This window comes from Pinus tabuliformis, chromosome 7 (assembly GCF_031772625.1).
Source record: "Pinus tabuliformis cultivar Carrire ecotype Pingquan chromosome 7, CPIR1, whole genome shotgun sequence".
Lineage (NCBI taxonomy): Eukaryota > Viridiplantae > Streptophyta > Pinopsida > Pinales > Pinaceae > Pinus > Pinus tabuliformis.
In genome coordinates this window covers 1,248,932,903-1,248,951,150 of record NC_142293.1, presented here as the reverse complement: position 1 = coordinate 1,248,951,150, position 18,248 = coordinate 1,248,932,903, and the positions used below count along the sequence as shown (strand labels likewise).

At 37.7% G+C, this 18,248-nt stretch overlaps 1 protein-coding gene across 1 annotated transcript in view; it reads left to right on the top strand.

The window, feature by feature from the left end:
- The first annotated feature begins 2,704 nt into the window (after positions 1 to 2,704).
- The window catches only part of LOC149251900 (putative glycosyltransferase), a 145,981-nt gene continuing 130,437 nt past the window's right edge, over positions 2,705 to 18,248 (top strand). The window contains exon 1 of the mRNA XM_089459622.1: positions 2,705 to 3,020. Coding sequence (XP_089315748.1) covers positions 2,881 to 3,020 — 140 coding nt within the window. The 5' untranslated portion in view covers positions 2,705 to 2,880. The remainder of the gene's footprint in view (positions 3,021 to 18,248) is intronic.

The window sequence follows — 18,248 nt, the reverse complement described above, 5'->3', positions numbered from 1 at the left end:
TGCTTCTTCTCTGCTTCTCCCTCCATTCCCTTGACTGGCCCTCTGCATTCTCTCCCCTTCTTATACGCCCCTTCTCCCATTCATTCCTGCATCCTGATTTCTTCTCTTCCTGTCGCCCCGCTTCCATGGCCTGAGTTTTCTTCCCAGCGTTTGCCCTTTCTTCTTTCATGCTCTAATATTGAGTTGCCCCCCTCGTCTCTGTTTTCCCTCCCCTGCTTCGTGGTTTTCCCTGTTCCTTTTGCGTGCTTCCATGTGAAGCATCTTCAGTATTTTTAAGCTTCTCGGTATATTCAGCGCTCCAAACATCATCTTCTGTCTTCAGCAATGGCAAGAAGTGAAGATTGTCTCCACTGCGCCGACCTTCAGGCCGAGCTGGAGCAAATTCGTGCCCACCAGAAGATTCTGGATGCCAAGATAGACAATCACAACCGGCTCACCAGTGAAAAGTATGAAGTTGACCTCAACTTGTTCCTCCACAAAATTTCTTTGTTGCAAGAGCAGTTCAATGAGCTCTCCAACAGGTGTAGTCACGCACAGGAATCCATTGAAATTCTGAAGTATATGATGGAAAATAGAAATGCAGCTCATACCAGTACATCAAGCATCAAGCAAGCTGACGTTGATAACAAGCTGAAGAATCTACAGCTCGACAAATCAACCACATCCACATAGACTGAGCATGCCTTGTAAATATTGCTTTCTGTTATTCCAGTTTATTAGAATCTACTCCTGTCCAGTTTTTTCAAAAGTCAAAAAAAGCAGGAACAAAGAGGAATTTTGTCCATCTCGTAACACTTCCGCTCTTTGTTTTCCTGGCATAAAGCTTTGTAACGCAGGAGTTCAGCCTCCTTATCTTTTTTCTGAAATATAATACAACACCCAATTATATTAAAAATAAATAAATAAATAAATATTACCATAAATAAATTATAAATAATCCCAAACTAAAAAAATTAAAATAAAAAAATATAAAATTAATACGTTATCTACGACAAAATCTTCACCCATCTAAGTTATCTTCCTTTGATACCGTCTTGGTGTGCTTTTAACTTTTTAGATAATATATCACAATATCTTTCTTCACAATGTTAACATTGTCATCAAACATGCCATTGATATGACACATTTCTGATACGGTAAATTCATATTACCTTGATATGGTATATTCCTATGGTCTTTCCTATTACATTGATATGGTATATTCCTATTACTTTTGATAGCGTTAAACCATTTTGGTTATGCTTATAGCTTTTTAGGTTATATATCATAATATCTTTATTGACAATGTTAATATTGTCATTTGAATATGCCATTTAATATGACACATCTCTGATTTTAATATGGTATTATATTTTTATTATTATTTTTTTTCTTCAAATTTTTCAAAATTGTTATTATTATTTAAGATGTGAAATTGGTAGATAGAGTTTTTAAAAAAAATTGAGAAGAATGAATTTGATTTTTTTATCACAGAAAAGTGGTAGAAATAAAATGACATTTTATCAAAAAATGTGTAACATATGAAACTATTCATTATCAATTTGATAATAGCTTAAAGGTAAACAATTTTAATAAACTTTTTCACGAGATAAAACTTGACAAAATAGCAAATTTCTTACTCAAAATCCATAACAACATAATCAACACGGAGCTAAAGAATTTTGTTCTAGAGAAGTTTCGTAAACGGGTATGGGGAAAAGAGTTTGGTAGAAAAAAGAAGTATTATGTTGAGGAATTCAACCATACAAGTGAAAGAAGAAGAAATAAAGAAATTATTTTAAAGTTCATAAGGCTAAAGATAACCTATGGGACAGAAATAAATTATTTTAAAGTCCATGAGGCTAAAGATAGCCTATGGGATAGAAATAAATTATTTTAAAGTCCATGAGGCTAAAGATAGCCTATGGGACAGATTGCGTCTTCATCTACTTGATATATTCGACCCTTTTTCTGTGAAGCTTCAAAATAAATGCTCACAACTTCTTGACAAATCCCTCGCTAAATAGATTATCCCAAGAGCTAGCTGCCAAGCATATCTGCATAATTTTCCCTGCTGTCCCTGTTGTCTTTGAATGCCTCACATTCTAAAATAAAATCTTTTTTTGTTTCTACAACAAAAAGAGTTCATTGGAGCTAGCATTCCGTGGAGGGCAAAGGTTCTTATTGCTCAATTAAGAACCAACTCGCATCAACTTCGGTGTGAAAAAGGGATGTGGAAAAGGCCTAAAAAAGCTTGGGAAGAATGAGTGTGTACATTTTGCATGTCTGAGGCAGTGGAATCCGAAAAACATTTCATTTTGGAATGTGATGCATTCAAAGGGCAGTGGAATCCGAAAAACATTTCATTTTGGAATGTGATGCATTCAAAGACATCAGAGGAAGTTATGGGAATATGTTTGCATTGTCTTTTCAAGAAAGAGATTGTTGAAAAATTGGGCTAACTCAACATTAATTTGAATAAAAAAATTAAATTGTAAAAAACCAAAAATAAAAAACTAATAATTCCATAAACTATTTTTAGTCTCATAAACATTAAAATATCATTTTATTTCATAAAAAATATTCTTATAAACATTAAAATATCATTTTATTTCATGAATAATAATCTAAATATGAATTAGGTTAATAGTCCCTTACCTCACAAAGTCTCATGAATTTCATTAAAAATCAATCATTCATTCTCCCGTAATTTAGCACGTGGTAGAAGTGCCGGGGTCTTATACAACTCTTTCGGACCTTTCTGTGTTAAAAACGTGTCGGCCGAAGGTTCAGGCAATTCATTTCCACGATGAGTGCGTGAATTTGAAGCGTGTTTGCCGATCAATTTATTTATGTTCTCACAAATACTCATGACTTTCCGCGACCGATAAGCAGAGAGGGATGGACGAGTATACGCAGCAGCCACGGGACCGAAGGCCAGACGCTTTGGGAGCTCTGCAATTCCTCCCAGACGAAATCATCTGCATGATATTAGAAGCACTGTCACCTCGTGACATAGCTAACTTGACCTGTGTAAGCAGGTATTTCCTTTTTAAGCAAATTTGGAATCTATGAATTTCTTTTTTAACCATACGAAAACTGAAATTCAGTACATGAGATCACCAGCTAAGGGCATTATCTGAACCAAATTTTGTAGAGTCAGTTTATTTAGCGATATCCCAGCCGATTGGCTTCTGCGGAATCTGTTTGGAAATTGAACTCAGCACTGCCTTCATATCAATGTGTTATAATATCTAACATGCAGAACGTAAAACAGTTTCTGACTTCTTCCAAGAATTGGTGAGAGAAGATGATTATGATTATATTTATGGCCAAACTTGTAAAATCAATGTCTGCTTTGCATTCCCAAATAAGGCATGGCGAGGTTCCACAATACGCGTTTACATTGAGCTTTATTGAGCTATTTTTGTTAAGCAAAGCTTAATTGACATCTGTATAGGTGTTAACACTGTGCTTTGCTGCTGTCTGCCGTACTTCAGGTTTCATTTTTTAACTAAGCGTTCTCCTTTAACAAATTGACGTAAAATTTGCAAGTTGTTCAAAGAAACATCGGGACATATTCTGAATCTGGAAGCTGTTCTTTTTTATGAAATCTGTGTCAATGAGTCTAAATGCAGAAATCACAAAACAATTTAATTGAACTAAAGAAAGACATTTAGGGCAACCTATTTGAAATGCAGGTTAATGAAGAATACACAAATTTAGCAGATTAATTACAATATATTGAAATTTTTCTCTTAAATGAGGTCCTAACATCTGAAGATAAAAGAGTTTTCGAAATCTTTTGACTTAACAGAATAAACGGTGCTTTTACAAGGAACGGGGCAAAATCATTGTAGAGGTTAGGCTTACTGTGTCCATGTCTTGCAAATTAGGGATACGATGCTGCGAGACTTTTTTGGGTGAATGCGAATTTAGATTTACAATTATTATTTACTATGCCAGTTCAGAAGCACTTGGATGTTAATCCTAGAGATTCAGATCTAAATAGGTCTAGTTTATTTTGGAAATGCCTCGTTTTCATCCCTTGGGAACAGGGTTTTTGTAAAAGAAGTCGTTCTTATCTCGAAAAGGTTTGTATGTTTCTCCAGAAAGCTTTTTGCTCTTCGTCATGTGCCATCTGCATTATATTTCTCTTTTCTTCTATTCCTTGTTTCTTCTTTCACGTTCACTGGAGTATACTTCAGCTGAAGGTAGTAGTGAATTCAGTGGTAGATTGCTTGCATTACAATCATAAATTAAAGGCAAACAAATATTGGGTAAGCCAACTATTGCAAAGCAATTGCTGTTAAATTCTGAGTAAAACGGACAGAATTGTGGGTTTCATGTATTATGGCCAAAATCAGATTGCCAAAAATGAGAAATTAGAAATAAGTTAAAAGACATTCAAGAACATCTCAGAATAAGTGAAAAAAGAACTTATTCTAGTTTCATTAAATTCAAAGAAGATGAAAATTTGCGACTTGTTGCAATGTTTGTAAACCCAACTTAAGGAAGTTGATTACGGACTGACTGGTGCAGCGGCAGAGTGTTCCACTGGCTGATTGACTGGTCCTGGTTGAGTCGAAGTGAGGGTCCACTGGGTGTGGACTAGTGGTCCTGACAAAGTCAATTGGGGTTGACTGAGCACAGGAAAAGTGGTCTATCCAACCGACTGATTGTCTTGGGTGATCAAATTTGACCCAATCAACCTAGTTTCATGGAAGATTTCAGATTTGTGATGTACCCTGGTAACCTACAACTATAAATATATGAGCTCAAGTGTTGAGCAAAGATGTGATAGCTATACAAGATATGTGAAGATCTTCGTTATGTTAGATGTATGATGATACATACTGCACCATAATGCTATAACAGTGTTTTTAAACACCACTGTACTAGCGTGGACTCTGTTTTTTCTTCTGCATTGCAACTGTGATGTCTAACATGGTATCAGAGCGTAGGTTTTCAAAATCCTAGCTTGGTTCTATTGATGCAAGGCATTGTGGATGCTGTTACACTACAGTAAGACTGTGGATGGTATTTGAGCACCACAAAATTTGAATATCCAGGGAAGATTGACTTGCAGGGTTTTGGATTAGTGTGTTGTAGAAGTAATATGGGCTGAAAACATGATCTGATCGTGCTTAATGGGCACAATTATGGCATGCAGGCATAGGGCATGGAGATTTTCTTGAAGAGAAAAGCTCTATTGAGGTTTGCAAAAATTGCTGATTAGGGCACATGAGAAATTGCTTGAAGAAGAGAAGCTCAGCAATAATTGCCATGGTCATTTCATTTAAGGAAAGCGTATACAAATAATACAGAGAAAAGGTATACAGATGATACAGAGAAAGAGGTTAAAGTGGAAATTGGGAAGGAAGCCATGGAGGATACAATGATAGGCATTGTGAAGATCAAGTTGACCAAAGAAAATTTGGAGGTGACAGTCAGAAGCAGTCCAGGAAAGTCAAGAATAAGAAGCAGTCCAGGAAAGTCAAGAATAAGGAAACCTGTTAATGTCTTCGTAAACCGAGGTCTTGCTGGAAGAATACTTGTGATCTCAAGGAGAAGATTAAAAGGTTTGAAGGTGACGAACAATGATGCCCTTGAGAAAATAGTACTCTTACCTTTTTGTTTGTTCTTCTCAAGCATTGCATGCTCATAATTCTCAAAAGGAATAGATAATGGACTTTGGTTGTTTATATCACATGGTTAAGGATGCTTCTCGTTCTTCCTCCTTGAGCGAGGCTAAAGAAGAGAATATATTTCTTGCAGATGACTATGCATTTATTCTTGCTAGTAGTGGTAATGTTGATTGCGGGAAATGATCACTAATGTTTACCCTGTACCACACATTAGTGCAAATCTGTTGTCTGTACCACAACTGATCTGAACTGTCTAGAAGGTTGAATTTTAGGCTGGTAGGTTTGTTCTGAAAGATATAAACAATCATTTTCCTATTGTCATTGAGGGTATTCATGAGCCCAAGGAGAGCTAGTACAAGTTTTATAACTTTAAGGGTTAGAAGTAGGATTTGGCACCAAATATTAGGGCATCAAAATTTTAGAAGTATTTGATTGATGGTTTGGTTGAATATGGGCCATGGCCTACCCAGAGGGACTTCGCATGAAGGCATATGTGAAAGTTATGTTCCTTGGCAAACTTTACAAAGAAAAGTTTGAGTAAGGTAGGTCATACGGGCCAAAATCACAGTTGGGGATTGTGCGCAAGGACTTTTGAACAATGAACCATCCTTTCCACACTACCGCAAGGTTTGTTCTTACTTTTGTTGATGATTTTTCTAGGTTTACTTGGGTATATTTCTTGAAGACAAAGGGCATGGTTTTTGAAAAATTCAAGGAGTTTAAGGCATTGGCTAAAAAGCAACGTGGTTGACCAATAAAGTGTTTGAGATTTGACAATGGAGGAGAATATGTGGACCATGGATTTGAAAGATACCCGTCTCAAAATGTTATCTCATGGCAACAAACAATTCCACACACTCCTCAGTGGAATGGTGTTGATGGGCTTAAAATTAAGACTTTAATTGGCATGCCTAGATGTTTACTTCAGGCAAAAACAATATTGACTAGGTTTTGGGAAAAGGTTGTTGCCATTCAAACTGCATTTTGAAATTTGAACAGGGTTTCTAACAAAGTGGTGTGGGATGTAACTCCTCTTGAAAAATGGAGTGGAAGGGAACCATTGATTGGATCATTGGACATCTAAAACCTTTGGATGCATAGCTTAAGAAGTTGGTTTCCAAAATTCATTCATGCATCATGGTAGATTATTTCGAAGAAGCTAAAGCTCATTGACTATTTGATGAGAAAATTTTGGGACATACTCTCTTAACATCATCTTCTTGTGATTTAGTCAAGATATTGGAGATTTTTGAACTTACTAAACTAATTTCTAAACCAATTTCTAATTTGATTTCTCATGGTGAATTTGAACTAATTGATAGTATGGCTAGGTTTATTCATACTACATAATTTGTCATAGGGGTACCCTCTACAAGCAAGATTTGTTATCTCAACTGGGTAACAAAGACCATTGAGGTTGGGCATTGATGCAGGTGATGTGATTGTTTTATTCATGTTAAGGAGGGTGCATTAATGTTAAGTGCATTCTTATCCTTGGGAGTTGTGCATGTTGGGTGATTGCATATCCTTGCCAATTGTGCATGCAAGTCACACTACTATAAGGATGAGGCACTATTCTTGAGTTGGTGCACTATTGTAGGTAGCATCCTTCGTGCATGATGTCATGTTAGGGTTAGGGTTGAACTCTTTTATAGGAAGCAAATGCATTGAATTAGGGTTTCCTTTTTTTGCAATTCTCTCCTTCCCTTAGTCTATAAATGGAGGAGGAGGCTGCTCTTGGAAGGGTTGGTTAGGAAGTTAATGTGTGAAGGTTTTCCTATGAGAACTTTGCTTTTATGGGGGCAAATTTGATTACGATGGCTTGGTGTACATAAAATAATTAAGTTTTAATGAAAAAAATATTTAAATATTCCAAACTATTAAAGATAAAACATGTAAAGTTTGCTCATGTAATACTATGTAAGGGTGAATATATCAAAATGGCACTAAGTGAAATACATATCAGCAACAAAATACATAATCAATGAGGCTTTAAATGGTCTCTAGAGTCCAAAAACCATGCTACAAGCTACTAGCCTACTGCATAGTATATAGTAAAAATTATTCGTTGACACGGTCAATCATCAGTTTCATCACCATTGCTAGAAATGGGATCATCGGTAAGAGCTACAAAATCATCCTTTAGCTTAGAGTCTTTAGACTTTTGAGACTCCTCAAGGAAATTTGCAACTATAGTACTAGTAGTAGTAATAGTTGTAGAAGCATGAGTTGGTTGAGTTGCATTACTGGTGATCACGTCTGAATCCAAACCAATCACCCCCCAATTTAAAGTCGTTAATATCAAAATTAGGATCAAACTTTGTTGGGTGAGACTTCTCTACCCATTTTGAAGTTGGATTAATATCATCCAATACAATGGGATTTGTATCGTGCTTTTTATTCAACAACTAGTTATGTCTTGGTAAGAGGTTGTATTGCACGAAGACGGGATTGTTTAACTGTTTTGTTCCAAACAATTTCTATTCTTCATGTGAATCTGCTCAAAGACATACCAAATGCGCTTACACCTAGAAGCATTGCAAGTTTGGCTTGGGACACGAATTGCAAACCTTTGCAATTGAGAAAATTGACAACCAATGACTTTGACCAATGTGTTGGAAAAACAAAGTTAGTTCAAAAAATTTGATCATGAGTTTGACTAAAAAATCAAGTATTTAAAGTTTAAGCTTTAAACAACTGAACTTAAAAAACCTTTGGAATTGCTTACATGGTTGGTCCACATCACTTGCAATCTTTGCTAGGTTTTCGCTGAAGATCCTTGTGGCTCTGCTCAAAGAAAGACCAATTTTGATTTTAGAAACATTGCAAGTTTGTCTAGGGACTCGAACTGCAAGCTTTTGCAGTTGAGAACATTGGTTAGAAAATGACTCTGTCTAATGTGCTACAGAAAACAAAGTTAGTTCAATAAATTAAATTGGGACTTTGACTAAAAAATTGAGTATTTAAACTTTAGAGTTTAAATAACTGGAGTTAAAAAGACTTTGGAATTGCTTACTTGGTTGGTCAACATCTCTTGCAATATTTGCTAGTTTTTTACCAAAGTTACTTGTGGCTCTAGTGAAAGCATTGATTTGTTGATATAGTTCTAGTTGCTTTGCCTCATTAGGGACCATGTGTTAATTTTGAGTTGACATGTTCTTTACTTAGGTTAGTTACTTCATTAGATCATTAACCCATTATCAATTTCATTAATCCATTAGCAATCACATTAGCCATGACAGAACTGATGAAAGAACATTAAACGTAAATGCAGAAGACAAGCCAAGGCCAAGAGAGCATAGGAATTGGCTCAAGCCAGGGAAAAACCCCAAGATGGGGAAAACCCTTTATCAGTTCTTCTTATTATCAAATATCAAATGTTCAGCAGAGAGAGAGAGAGAGTACAATAGAAATGACTTGCCAATTGACGATCGAATAATTAGCCCTTAGACAATAAGATGGCCCAATCAATCTGCAATTCTAGCAATCTTTGCATGTTCCAAGAACTGGTGTCTTTTTCTCTGATATTCTATCACGGGTTAGGGTTTTGCCATCAGCTTGATGCAGTCCTCTTTTCTCCACTTCCAAACCTCCTCAATCACTGCGGTTTGCCTCCAAACATCTCTGCTTCTCTTCGCTGCCATCTTAGGCTAGTAATTAGCCCTTCATCATGTCATCTGTTTGCTTGAGCAAGGGAAATAGGTCTGCGACGTATTTTGTAGCTCAGAATTGCCTCTCGACCCTCCAATTACAAGTCAAATAGGCCTGCGGCCCACCTATGGCTCCACACAAAGAATGTGGCCTGCTGTTGGAGAGATCCTCACTCAATTTCATGCCAAACCATCACCCAAAACTGCCCTTAACCCTGCGGCTAGTTGTCTGCTCCTAACTCGGACCCGTGGGAGATAAATTAACCAAAGAATAAACCCAAACAACTCGTCCTCCAAGCTTTTGGATGAAATTATCTTTTTGGATGCGGGAAATAAGGTTGGGGGACGATTCATTTTATAGGAGAAGAAGAGGGGTTCCACTTGACTATTTTACCTCAAACCGACCTTGTCAATTTGCACTGGTGAGGGCTTTAATTCAAAAACACATTTTTCCTTGACCAAATTTGATGATCTTTAGGTCGATTTTGGTCCTCTCGAAAGAGGAATTTAATGCAATAATCATCTCCATCAAATGAGATGTCCAAAGAGGAATTTGGCCCTAGTTGCCAATTTTAACACTCCCTCTCAACTAGGGAGAATTTCACCTGCCAATCCATCCATCATCGTGCCATCTTGTCATCATGAACCATCTCTGCATCTCGTTTCAACTCTGCTGAACACTGATATAGATATGAAGAAGAATTGATCAAGAGTGAGTCACAAGACCTTGCCAATCTCCACTGACAAAAGTCAGTGCACATAACTAGGGGTCTAACCCCAATCGGACTTGATCCCATGTGATCAAGTTGGTTGAACATCATGCATCTAGACATAGGGAGTACGACAGTATACAATGCATCCATCGGTTGTGCTATGGTCCCTATCCACTTTTCCCAACTCATTTGCCAGATGAGAGGTACTTCCCATGTGTCCCAGACTATATGGGTAGCATGACGTTGGGGCAATTACAGGGAAAGAATGAATCACATCCTGCTCACAACCATACGTAGGGAAAGGATGAACCACATCCTACAGTCACATGTCACAACCATCATAAGGAAAGGATAAACCACATCCTATGCGCATGCAAACAAGAGTAGGGAAAGGATGAACCACGTCCTACATGCATGCCAACCAACAATTGTAGGAAGGATCCTACACGTGGGGAAAGGATGAACCACACCCCAATGACATGTCAACCATCGATTGTAGCGAATGGGCATCCTACATGTGGGGAAAGGATGAACCACGTCCCACCGACATGTCCACATGTGACAACAAGCAGATGCCTGTATGCATCTCTCACTGGGGTATCCGCAGGAGAAGGTGAACCACTCATCCTACTCATATGCCATAGGAGAAGGTGAACCACTCATCCTATGCATATCTCATCAATCATAGGGGAAGGTGAACCACTAACCCTACACACATAACCACCATGGGGGAAGGTGAACCACTCACCCTATGTGTCATATATCATCATGAGGTATCACAGGGGAAGGTGAACCACTCACCCTGTGGGCCTGTAACTAGCATACCTATAGGGGAAGGTGAACAACTCACCCTATGCTTGCTCATAGCATCAAGACATACCCTAGGCCCCGAGGAGCTCCCAAAGCTCAATGTTCAACCAAGACCCTCTTATTAGGGTCTATCCATGACTTCCAACCTCTTTCTGAAGGAAGATGTAACGAAGAGGCTATGTAAGGATGACAGTAATCTTGTTCATCTAATCAATAATGATAAAGCTTGGTAGCTCTCCAATGTACTATATCAAAATGGCTCACGGATGAGTTTTCTATTTTCATAAGTCATACTTGCTGCTAAGTACTTTCAGCCTCAACAATGCTTCCAGAGTAACTGAATCAAGATATATCGCACTAAATGCGCTCTTTCCATCCATCACACTGCCAACTGGGCTAGCATCAGAATATTCATGGAGTCTTAGATTCCAACAGTGTAACTTAGATTATAGATAATAAAATCACAGAGATATTTCAATAAGCAGCTATCCAATATATGAGGTTCATCCATAGATCGATTCATAGCGAGGCATATGACTGATAGGGTGTTGAATTAAGAACAACAGGGATCCCATAAGGTATACATATGCAGACCAGTAGCTTCTCCATCTCATCAGACCTTTAAGTGAAGAAAACAAGGTTGGGTCTTCTATCTTGACTTTAAATTCAACTCCCTCTTACATTAATAAATGAGAGGGTCATAAATTAGACATCATCAGTAACGACATCTTTATAGTCCAATCAACATGGCTTGTCCATAATTCCCTCTAAATATAGAGACAATGACCTTGCCAAAACATAATCATCGAGCCACCTGTAGCCTGTCCTTTTCCTAATATAGACCCTTAGGTCCATGTGCCAAGATCATCAATCATGATTATGCAGCTTCCAAGCAGCTTCGCAAGTAATCAAAGGCATCGTCAGAGTCATCATAATCATAATCAGTGGACTTGTCTTGCCTTTATCAGGCAAGAAGAGTCATCAAGCTATTCTGACAGAGATTCTATAGCTCCCTCTGAAGTCTTACTTCAGTTGGTCATTTAGCCTTCATCAATCTGCTACTCATCTTTAAGGTGATACTTTATCATGCTGCAACTAGATCAGCAAACTTGTCCTGACAGTCTCTTTCACATGCTCTGACCATTCAACAGCTAAGTCACATGACACGAGGACACGAGACACGGAGGACACGTAAATACGAGGTATTCAATACGAAACGCAGCGACCTGGAAACAGGACACGGGGGACACGTTTTATATATATTTAATAAAAAAAAAATTATATATATATATATACCGAAATATAGTTTTTTATCCATATTAAATTGCAGGTTGCAGCTTATCTAATCAAATTAAAATACAATTACTTCTCAAAGTTCATAGTTCACTTTAAAAAAATAAATAGAATCAAAATTTACAACTTACACGTAATATATGTCTGATGTCTATCTATATATTTATAAATATACACGTAAGGATTGCTTGTAAGTTGTATATAGAGAATGGGTGATTCACTGCTGTAATCTAAGCGAATCCACAGGCAAAAGAATGTAGACAGTTTAATGTACCTCAGGCCTGAAATCAGAGCGGAGGGTCTTTGGCCCAGCAATGCCTGAACGCTGCACACTGGCACACTTTGCTCACAGCTCCAGACTTCAAATAGATCCAGACTTTGCTCGCAGCTCCAGACAAACGCCCTGCTGCAGCTCCAGACGACGGCTCCAGACGAATGTTGGACGAAAATAAGCCAGAATAAACCACTGCAGCTCCAGACGATGGCTCCAGACGAATGTTGGACGAAAATAAGCCAGAATAAACCAACGCGTCGGCTTTAAACAATGATTTTTTCGCAGTACGTATTCAAATAGTCGAAATACGTTAGGGCAACGTATTCCACCTACGAAATACGCGTATTCGGAATGTGGGACACGACAAGAAAACTTTGAATACGTATTCAAATTTTGATGACACGATGAAAATCGTATTGGACACGTATTAGGGCCGTTTTCGTGTCCAATACGAAAAATACGGGACACGGGGCCCTAGGGGACGTGTCCTGTGACTTAGTTCAACAGTGATTTTTAACAACAATGAATTCAACTTAGTAGAATCATACCTTGATATCAGAAGTACTTCTAGCTGTATGAAGACACCAAGAGACTTGCTCTGAATTTTGCCTTGGAGAGGTCTGCTCTGTTCCTTTTGGACTGACTTCTACAAATCTGATTGAGCCAAGGTGCCTTAAGCAATAGTGATTCATAGTCCTTATTAGCACTGATCCAAATATCTTCTACCACACTCTAGATAAACTAGAGAGAACCCAAGCAATGCATATGAAAGCAAGATGTGTCAAGGTTCTTCTCAGCCACAAATTTAACAGTCGGTGTACCAGATTTTTGAAATAGGGCAAACTGTCTTCTGCCCTCAAGGTTTTGATACTTGCCATTGGTTGATGTGAACACTTGCTGTAGCCATAGTATTCATTACACAGTGCAAAATTTTGAATTATTTTAGAAGCCAATGGAGGATCCAAACAAGATTCTTTAGGTTGTGCAAGAGAAAAGATCTTTTGTCACAAAGAAAGTCTGAACACAAAACAATCTTCAGATGTCCACAAATATCTACAGGACGACTTCTTTCAATGATGTTACAGCAGGGCTTCAAGATAAGTTACTCATTCTTCTTGAAACTGAAAGAGGATCAACAACTCCTGTCCTTTGTACTCGACAAGCAACATCCTCATTCAAACATACCTTCTGCATATTCTTTGATGAAAATAACCTGTAATAATGATATAGTGAAATGATGAAGGCCCGACTGCTGATATCCTTATTATTGTTCTGACTTTTGTCTTTTCACTCAGAATTAATGCTTGTCATGTATACATATAACCCTACTGCTGCTACAAGATAATGATGAGACTCGGTCTGGCAAGTGATGTGTCACTTTCTTCTTTGCTGGAAGACTGAATTAATGCTGATGATTGGATACTTTCCCACTCACAGATGTTTCCAGCTTGTAATGTCATGCTATAGCTATAGTCTTGATTATGTCAGTCTGTGAAGAACTACATCAGACTTAATGCAATGCAGACATTCAACGCTGCCTATGGACTACACAGGCATGTCATTAATGATTATTTGAAGCTTCAATGATTTGAACATGAGTACTTAATATTTGATCGCATTCATGTGTTATATTATTTCTTCAGATTGGACTCACTTTCAAGGAAGGACTTCCCAAACTGGAAACACTGATCGTACTGTAGCCACAAGTACATGTCAGATTCAAATCTAGATAATTCCACAAGGATCAACTCTAGCTTGAAATGATTGTAGTAGAATTCAGTGTAGTTACACCATAGATAAATGTGCAAACTTCCTTGTCCAGACATCAAAAAAATTAGAACAAAGATTTTAAGCCAATCTGAAGAATGAGACCGAAACATTGAACTTGCACAGGTCGGCTTATTTCTCCCTTCGCAGGAACATATATATATGTACTGTCAACAATCCTGAGTGATTTTGCACTTATATTTCCAGCGAATTCCAGATTAGAGCAAGCGAGAATATCATTGTAGCGAAGGCAAGACAGTGATACGCTTACACCACAGGAACTATAAAGCTTCACGCTGTCTGAGCACCAAACCGTATAAAGAAATTCTTCAACGAGTTTACTCCTTGTCAGAACAAGAGCTGCAGAGATGGAGACCTGCTATGTGACACTGTTCAGGAGATTGGAAACAATGAACAAGGTTTGTTTCAAGAGATGACCATTCTGTAGCAAGAAGACCTTTACTGAACAGTCACAGAAATCAGCCTTAGACTTAGAATTTGATGCCCATGAGAGAGGGCCAAGACCTGCAAGGAGCCTTCAACGAATTCCAAAGACGATGCCCTAGGAGGGCCGAAAGAACTGACTCCGCTGGTCTAATGTTATTGAAGGCCAAGATTCTGTGATAGATTATGCTCACTGTGAAAAGAAGGCCGAGGTATAATCTTCACTCAAAATCCTTCACCTTCTGGTTTTATACCTGGAATGATACATCACTATTGCATGTACAGGAATCAGACCAGATTACAGACCTTTCTCTTGAAGAGAGTAGCCTTGTGCTTGATGGCCTAACGACAGAATTTAGGCCTTCGGTTCCTTTTATAAATTGTACCGAATGTAGGCCGCAAGGAAGAGAGTAGACCTGCAATGAAAAACTGTTAATTTTAGATAACAATGGTATGTTCTATATGCTTTAACACAATTTATTTCAATGTTCCTTTTTAATGAGAAACTTTTCGGCATAAATCACATGAAATTTCATTTGTCGACGCGTTTCGAAGCAGCAAGTGTGGTTCATTGTCAGGGCAAGTTGAAGAATCAGATCCAGCCTTGCATATTAAATAGTAAGAGCAGAACATCCAACGGCTATATTTCCTAACAGCTAAATTTGACCGGGAAACAGTTAGTTGAACAAGATTAAGGGCACGACCTTAATTTTAATAATTAAGTCAATTCTAATGAATATTAAATTGATAGTCATATATTTATTAAAATAAAGGTTAAAGGGACTTAAAATAGATAAATTATAAAATAATTAATAGTTAGTTTAAAAATTATTAAATATATAAATAATTAGTTATATTTTTATTAAAAAATTTTGAAGTGTTATTTTTTGAACTTATAATTTGAAATATATATTAAAATAAAAAAATTATTTTAAATTGATAGTTAGTTTAAAAATGATTAAATATATAAATAATTAGTTATATTTTTATTAAAAAGTTAAAGGGTTATTTTATGAACTCATAATTCGAAATATATATATTAAAATAAATAAATTATAAAATAAATTCAATTTAAATTATAGAAATTTTAGGGGTTAGAAAGAACATTATATATATCTATATCTATATATATATTTTATTTTTATTTATTTTTTAAGCATGTTATCCTAGATTGATATCAATATATAGAATTATTAATAGAGTTTTGAAATGAATAATTGTATTGTAACTATTAATAGAATTATCATAATAATATTCAATTAATTTTATTAATAAAGTCGAGAACCTATAACCTAAGTAAATAAAATAACCCTGAAGAGCGACTAAGAGGTGAGGGCAGGGAACCAACAGCTAAAGATTATCCATAACTAATACAATAATTCAAAACAACTCATCAAAGACTAAAGGCCAAAGAGAGAAGGATACGGGAAAACAAGGGGAAGATTAGACCAAGAACCAGCACAAAAAGGAGGGAGGGGAGGAAGGGAAGAAACTGACTAGGAAGAGAGGGTTGGGATCCAGCAACTACTAATCTTCCATCCGTCCTCTCTATTGAGATTGTTCGGTCTTTTTTCAATCTCAAGGGCTTCCCTAAATTTGCGGTGATGGAACTGTGAAACTTTAGCAATAACACTCGCCTCCTCTATACAAACATGATGTTTGGTACTCTCCGCATGCTCAGCTAAAGCGGAAGACTTGGTTCTCCTGTGCTTGAGGTCAGCTGCGTGCTCACTAATCCTTTGATTAATGGAGCGACCAGTCTCACCAATATAGGGGGTCCCACAGGAACAAGGAATAATATAAACCCCTTTCATATCCTTAGGGTCGATAGGATCCTTCACAGATCTGAGGGACTTACGAATGGTGTTGAGGGGTCTAAAGGTCGAGGGGACATTATGCTTCCTAAGAATCCTTGCAATCTTATCAGTAGTCCCCTGCACATACGGAAGATGGACACCTGGGACCCACTCTTTCGGTTCTCTTTTATTTAATGAATTTTTGGCAGCTTTGAGGAAAGCTTTCTGACCCAGGTATTTACTATAACCATTCTCAACAAAGACATTAAGGAGGTGGGATTTCTCTTTCTCAAAGCTCTTTTCATTAGAGATCCTCAGGGCATGAGTAGCAAGGGTGTTGAGAACACCCAACTTCTGAGCCGGGAAATGGTGGGAATTGGCAAGAAGATACCGCTCCGTATGTGTTTTCTTTCGAAACACTTGATGGGAGAGGGAGCCATCACTGTTCTTTGAAATAAGAATATCAAGGAACGGGAGGCAACCATTGACTTCAATGACAATTTCCAATAATTTTCAGTAGCAATCACATTAACTTAATCACATTGACAGTAAATGCAAATAGAACATCAAACATGTGTAGAAGACAAACCATGGATCCACAACAACAGATTGCATTCCATGGATCCCCATAGTCGTTCAGAGATTACTCGTGGTTCACTTATTGGACAAGGAGGATGCACCCGATCCATCATGCCCATCTGGCCTCAGATCTACACCATACACTTGGCAGATGATCCAGGACTTGCACGATGATGTGGCATCACCTACACCATCATCCTAACCATTGCAGGCGATCTACAGTGATCTTCGATTTGTTTGGAGACCCATGAGGACACTTGTGTGCCCCCACATGTCATTTGGAGCACCACAGGTTATTACAAGGGGCCAACCCCTTGTCCACTGTTTTGAGGGTCTTATTCTTCATTGTGGCACCCATGGACTTCATTAGGCCTCTTAGAGGGGCCTACAACATGCATAGGTTATTATTTGACCTCTTGAGAGGCTTACTTTTTTCATTTATGAGTTAGTTTGGTGGGCTTGTCACCAAAAGTTGAATTATTAGAACATTATTTCAATCTCCTCTCTCTTGACAATTTCACACTTTTTCTTAATGGATGAATTGGAGCTTTATGGATGAATTTTGATGTGTGGATATTGGTCTATCTTCTTTTGGAGCTTCTCTCCTGTCAATTGTGAATGGTTGGATATATGATGTTACATGTAAGTACATGCTTTTTGATGTTATTCTTGTTTACTTTTGTCATATATGTTGGACTGAGATTTTCACTGTTCTAGGGCTAATTGCTGCATGCATTTACTATTTAAAATTGTGGAATTTGTCTCTATTATAACATCTCTCAATGTATGGGCCATGTAATATGAGCAAAATCTCTTAGGGGTAATTCTATCAAAGAATTTGACCTTGATAAGCCATTTTCTTTGCACATCGAAGTATAAAAGCTACAAGGTTGCTTCTCCTTGACCTAGAAGGCTAGTGAAGTGATCTTGAGGCCTCCTTGACTGGGAACCAAGAAATCCTACTCATATTCATCATAGACTCCATTCTCCCAAAGATTAAGGCACTGATCTACCAAGGGTGGTCACTAAAAATCATATTCTTTCACCTCCTTCCAAGTCTAGCCAAGTTGGGGTACCTAGGGCATCAATTTCCCGACAAGCTAGCCCTCCAAAAAATTCGATCTCTTAGGGTCTCATGTGATGGCCTTTCCTCAAGCTCTCCAATTTTGAAGCCATTCCAATGGTGGAGTTGGGAGAAAAGCCAAGCCCTAGCTTCAGGATCAAAACTTGCCCTGCCATCCCCAAGGCTAGTACCTCATAGGGTCAAAACAACATCTTCAAGTGAAATTATTTCT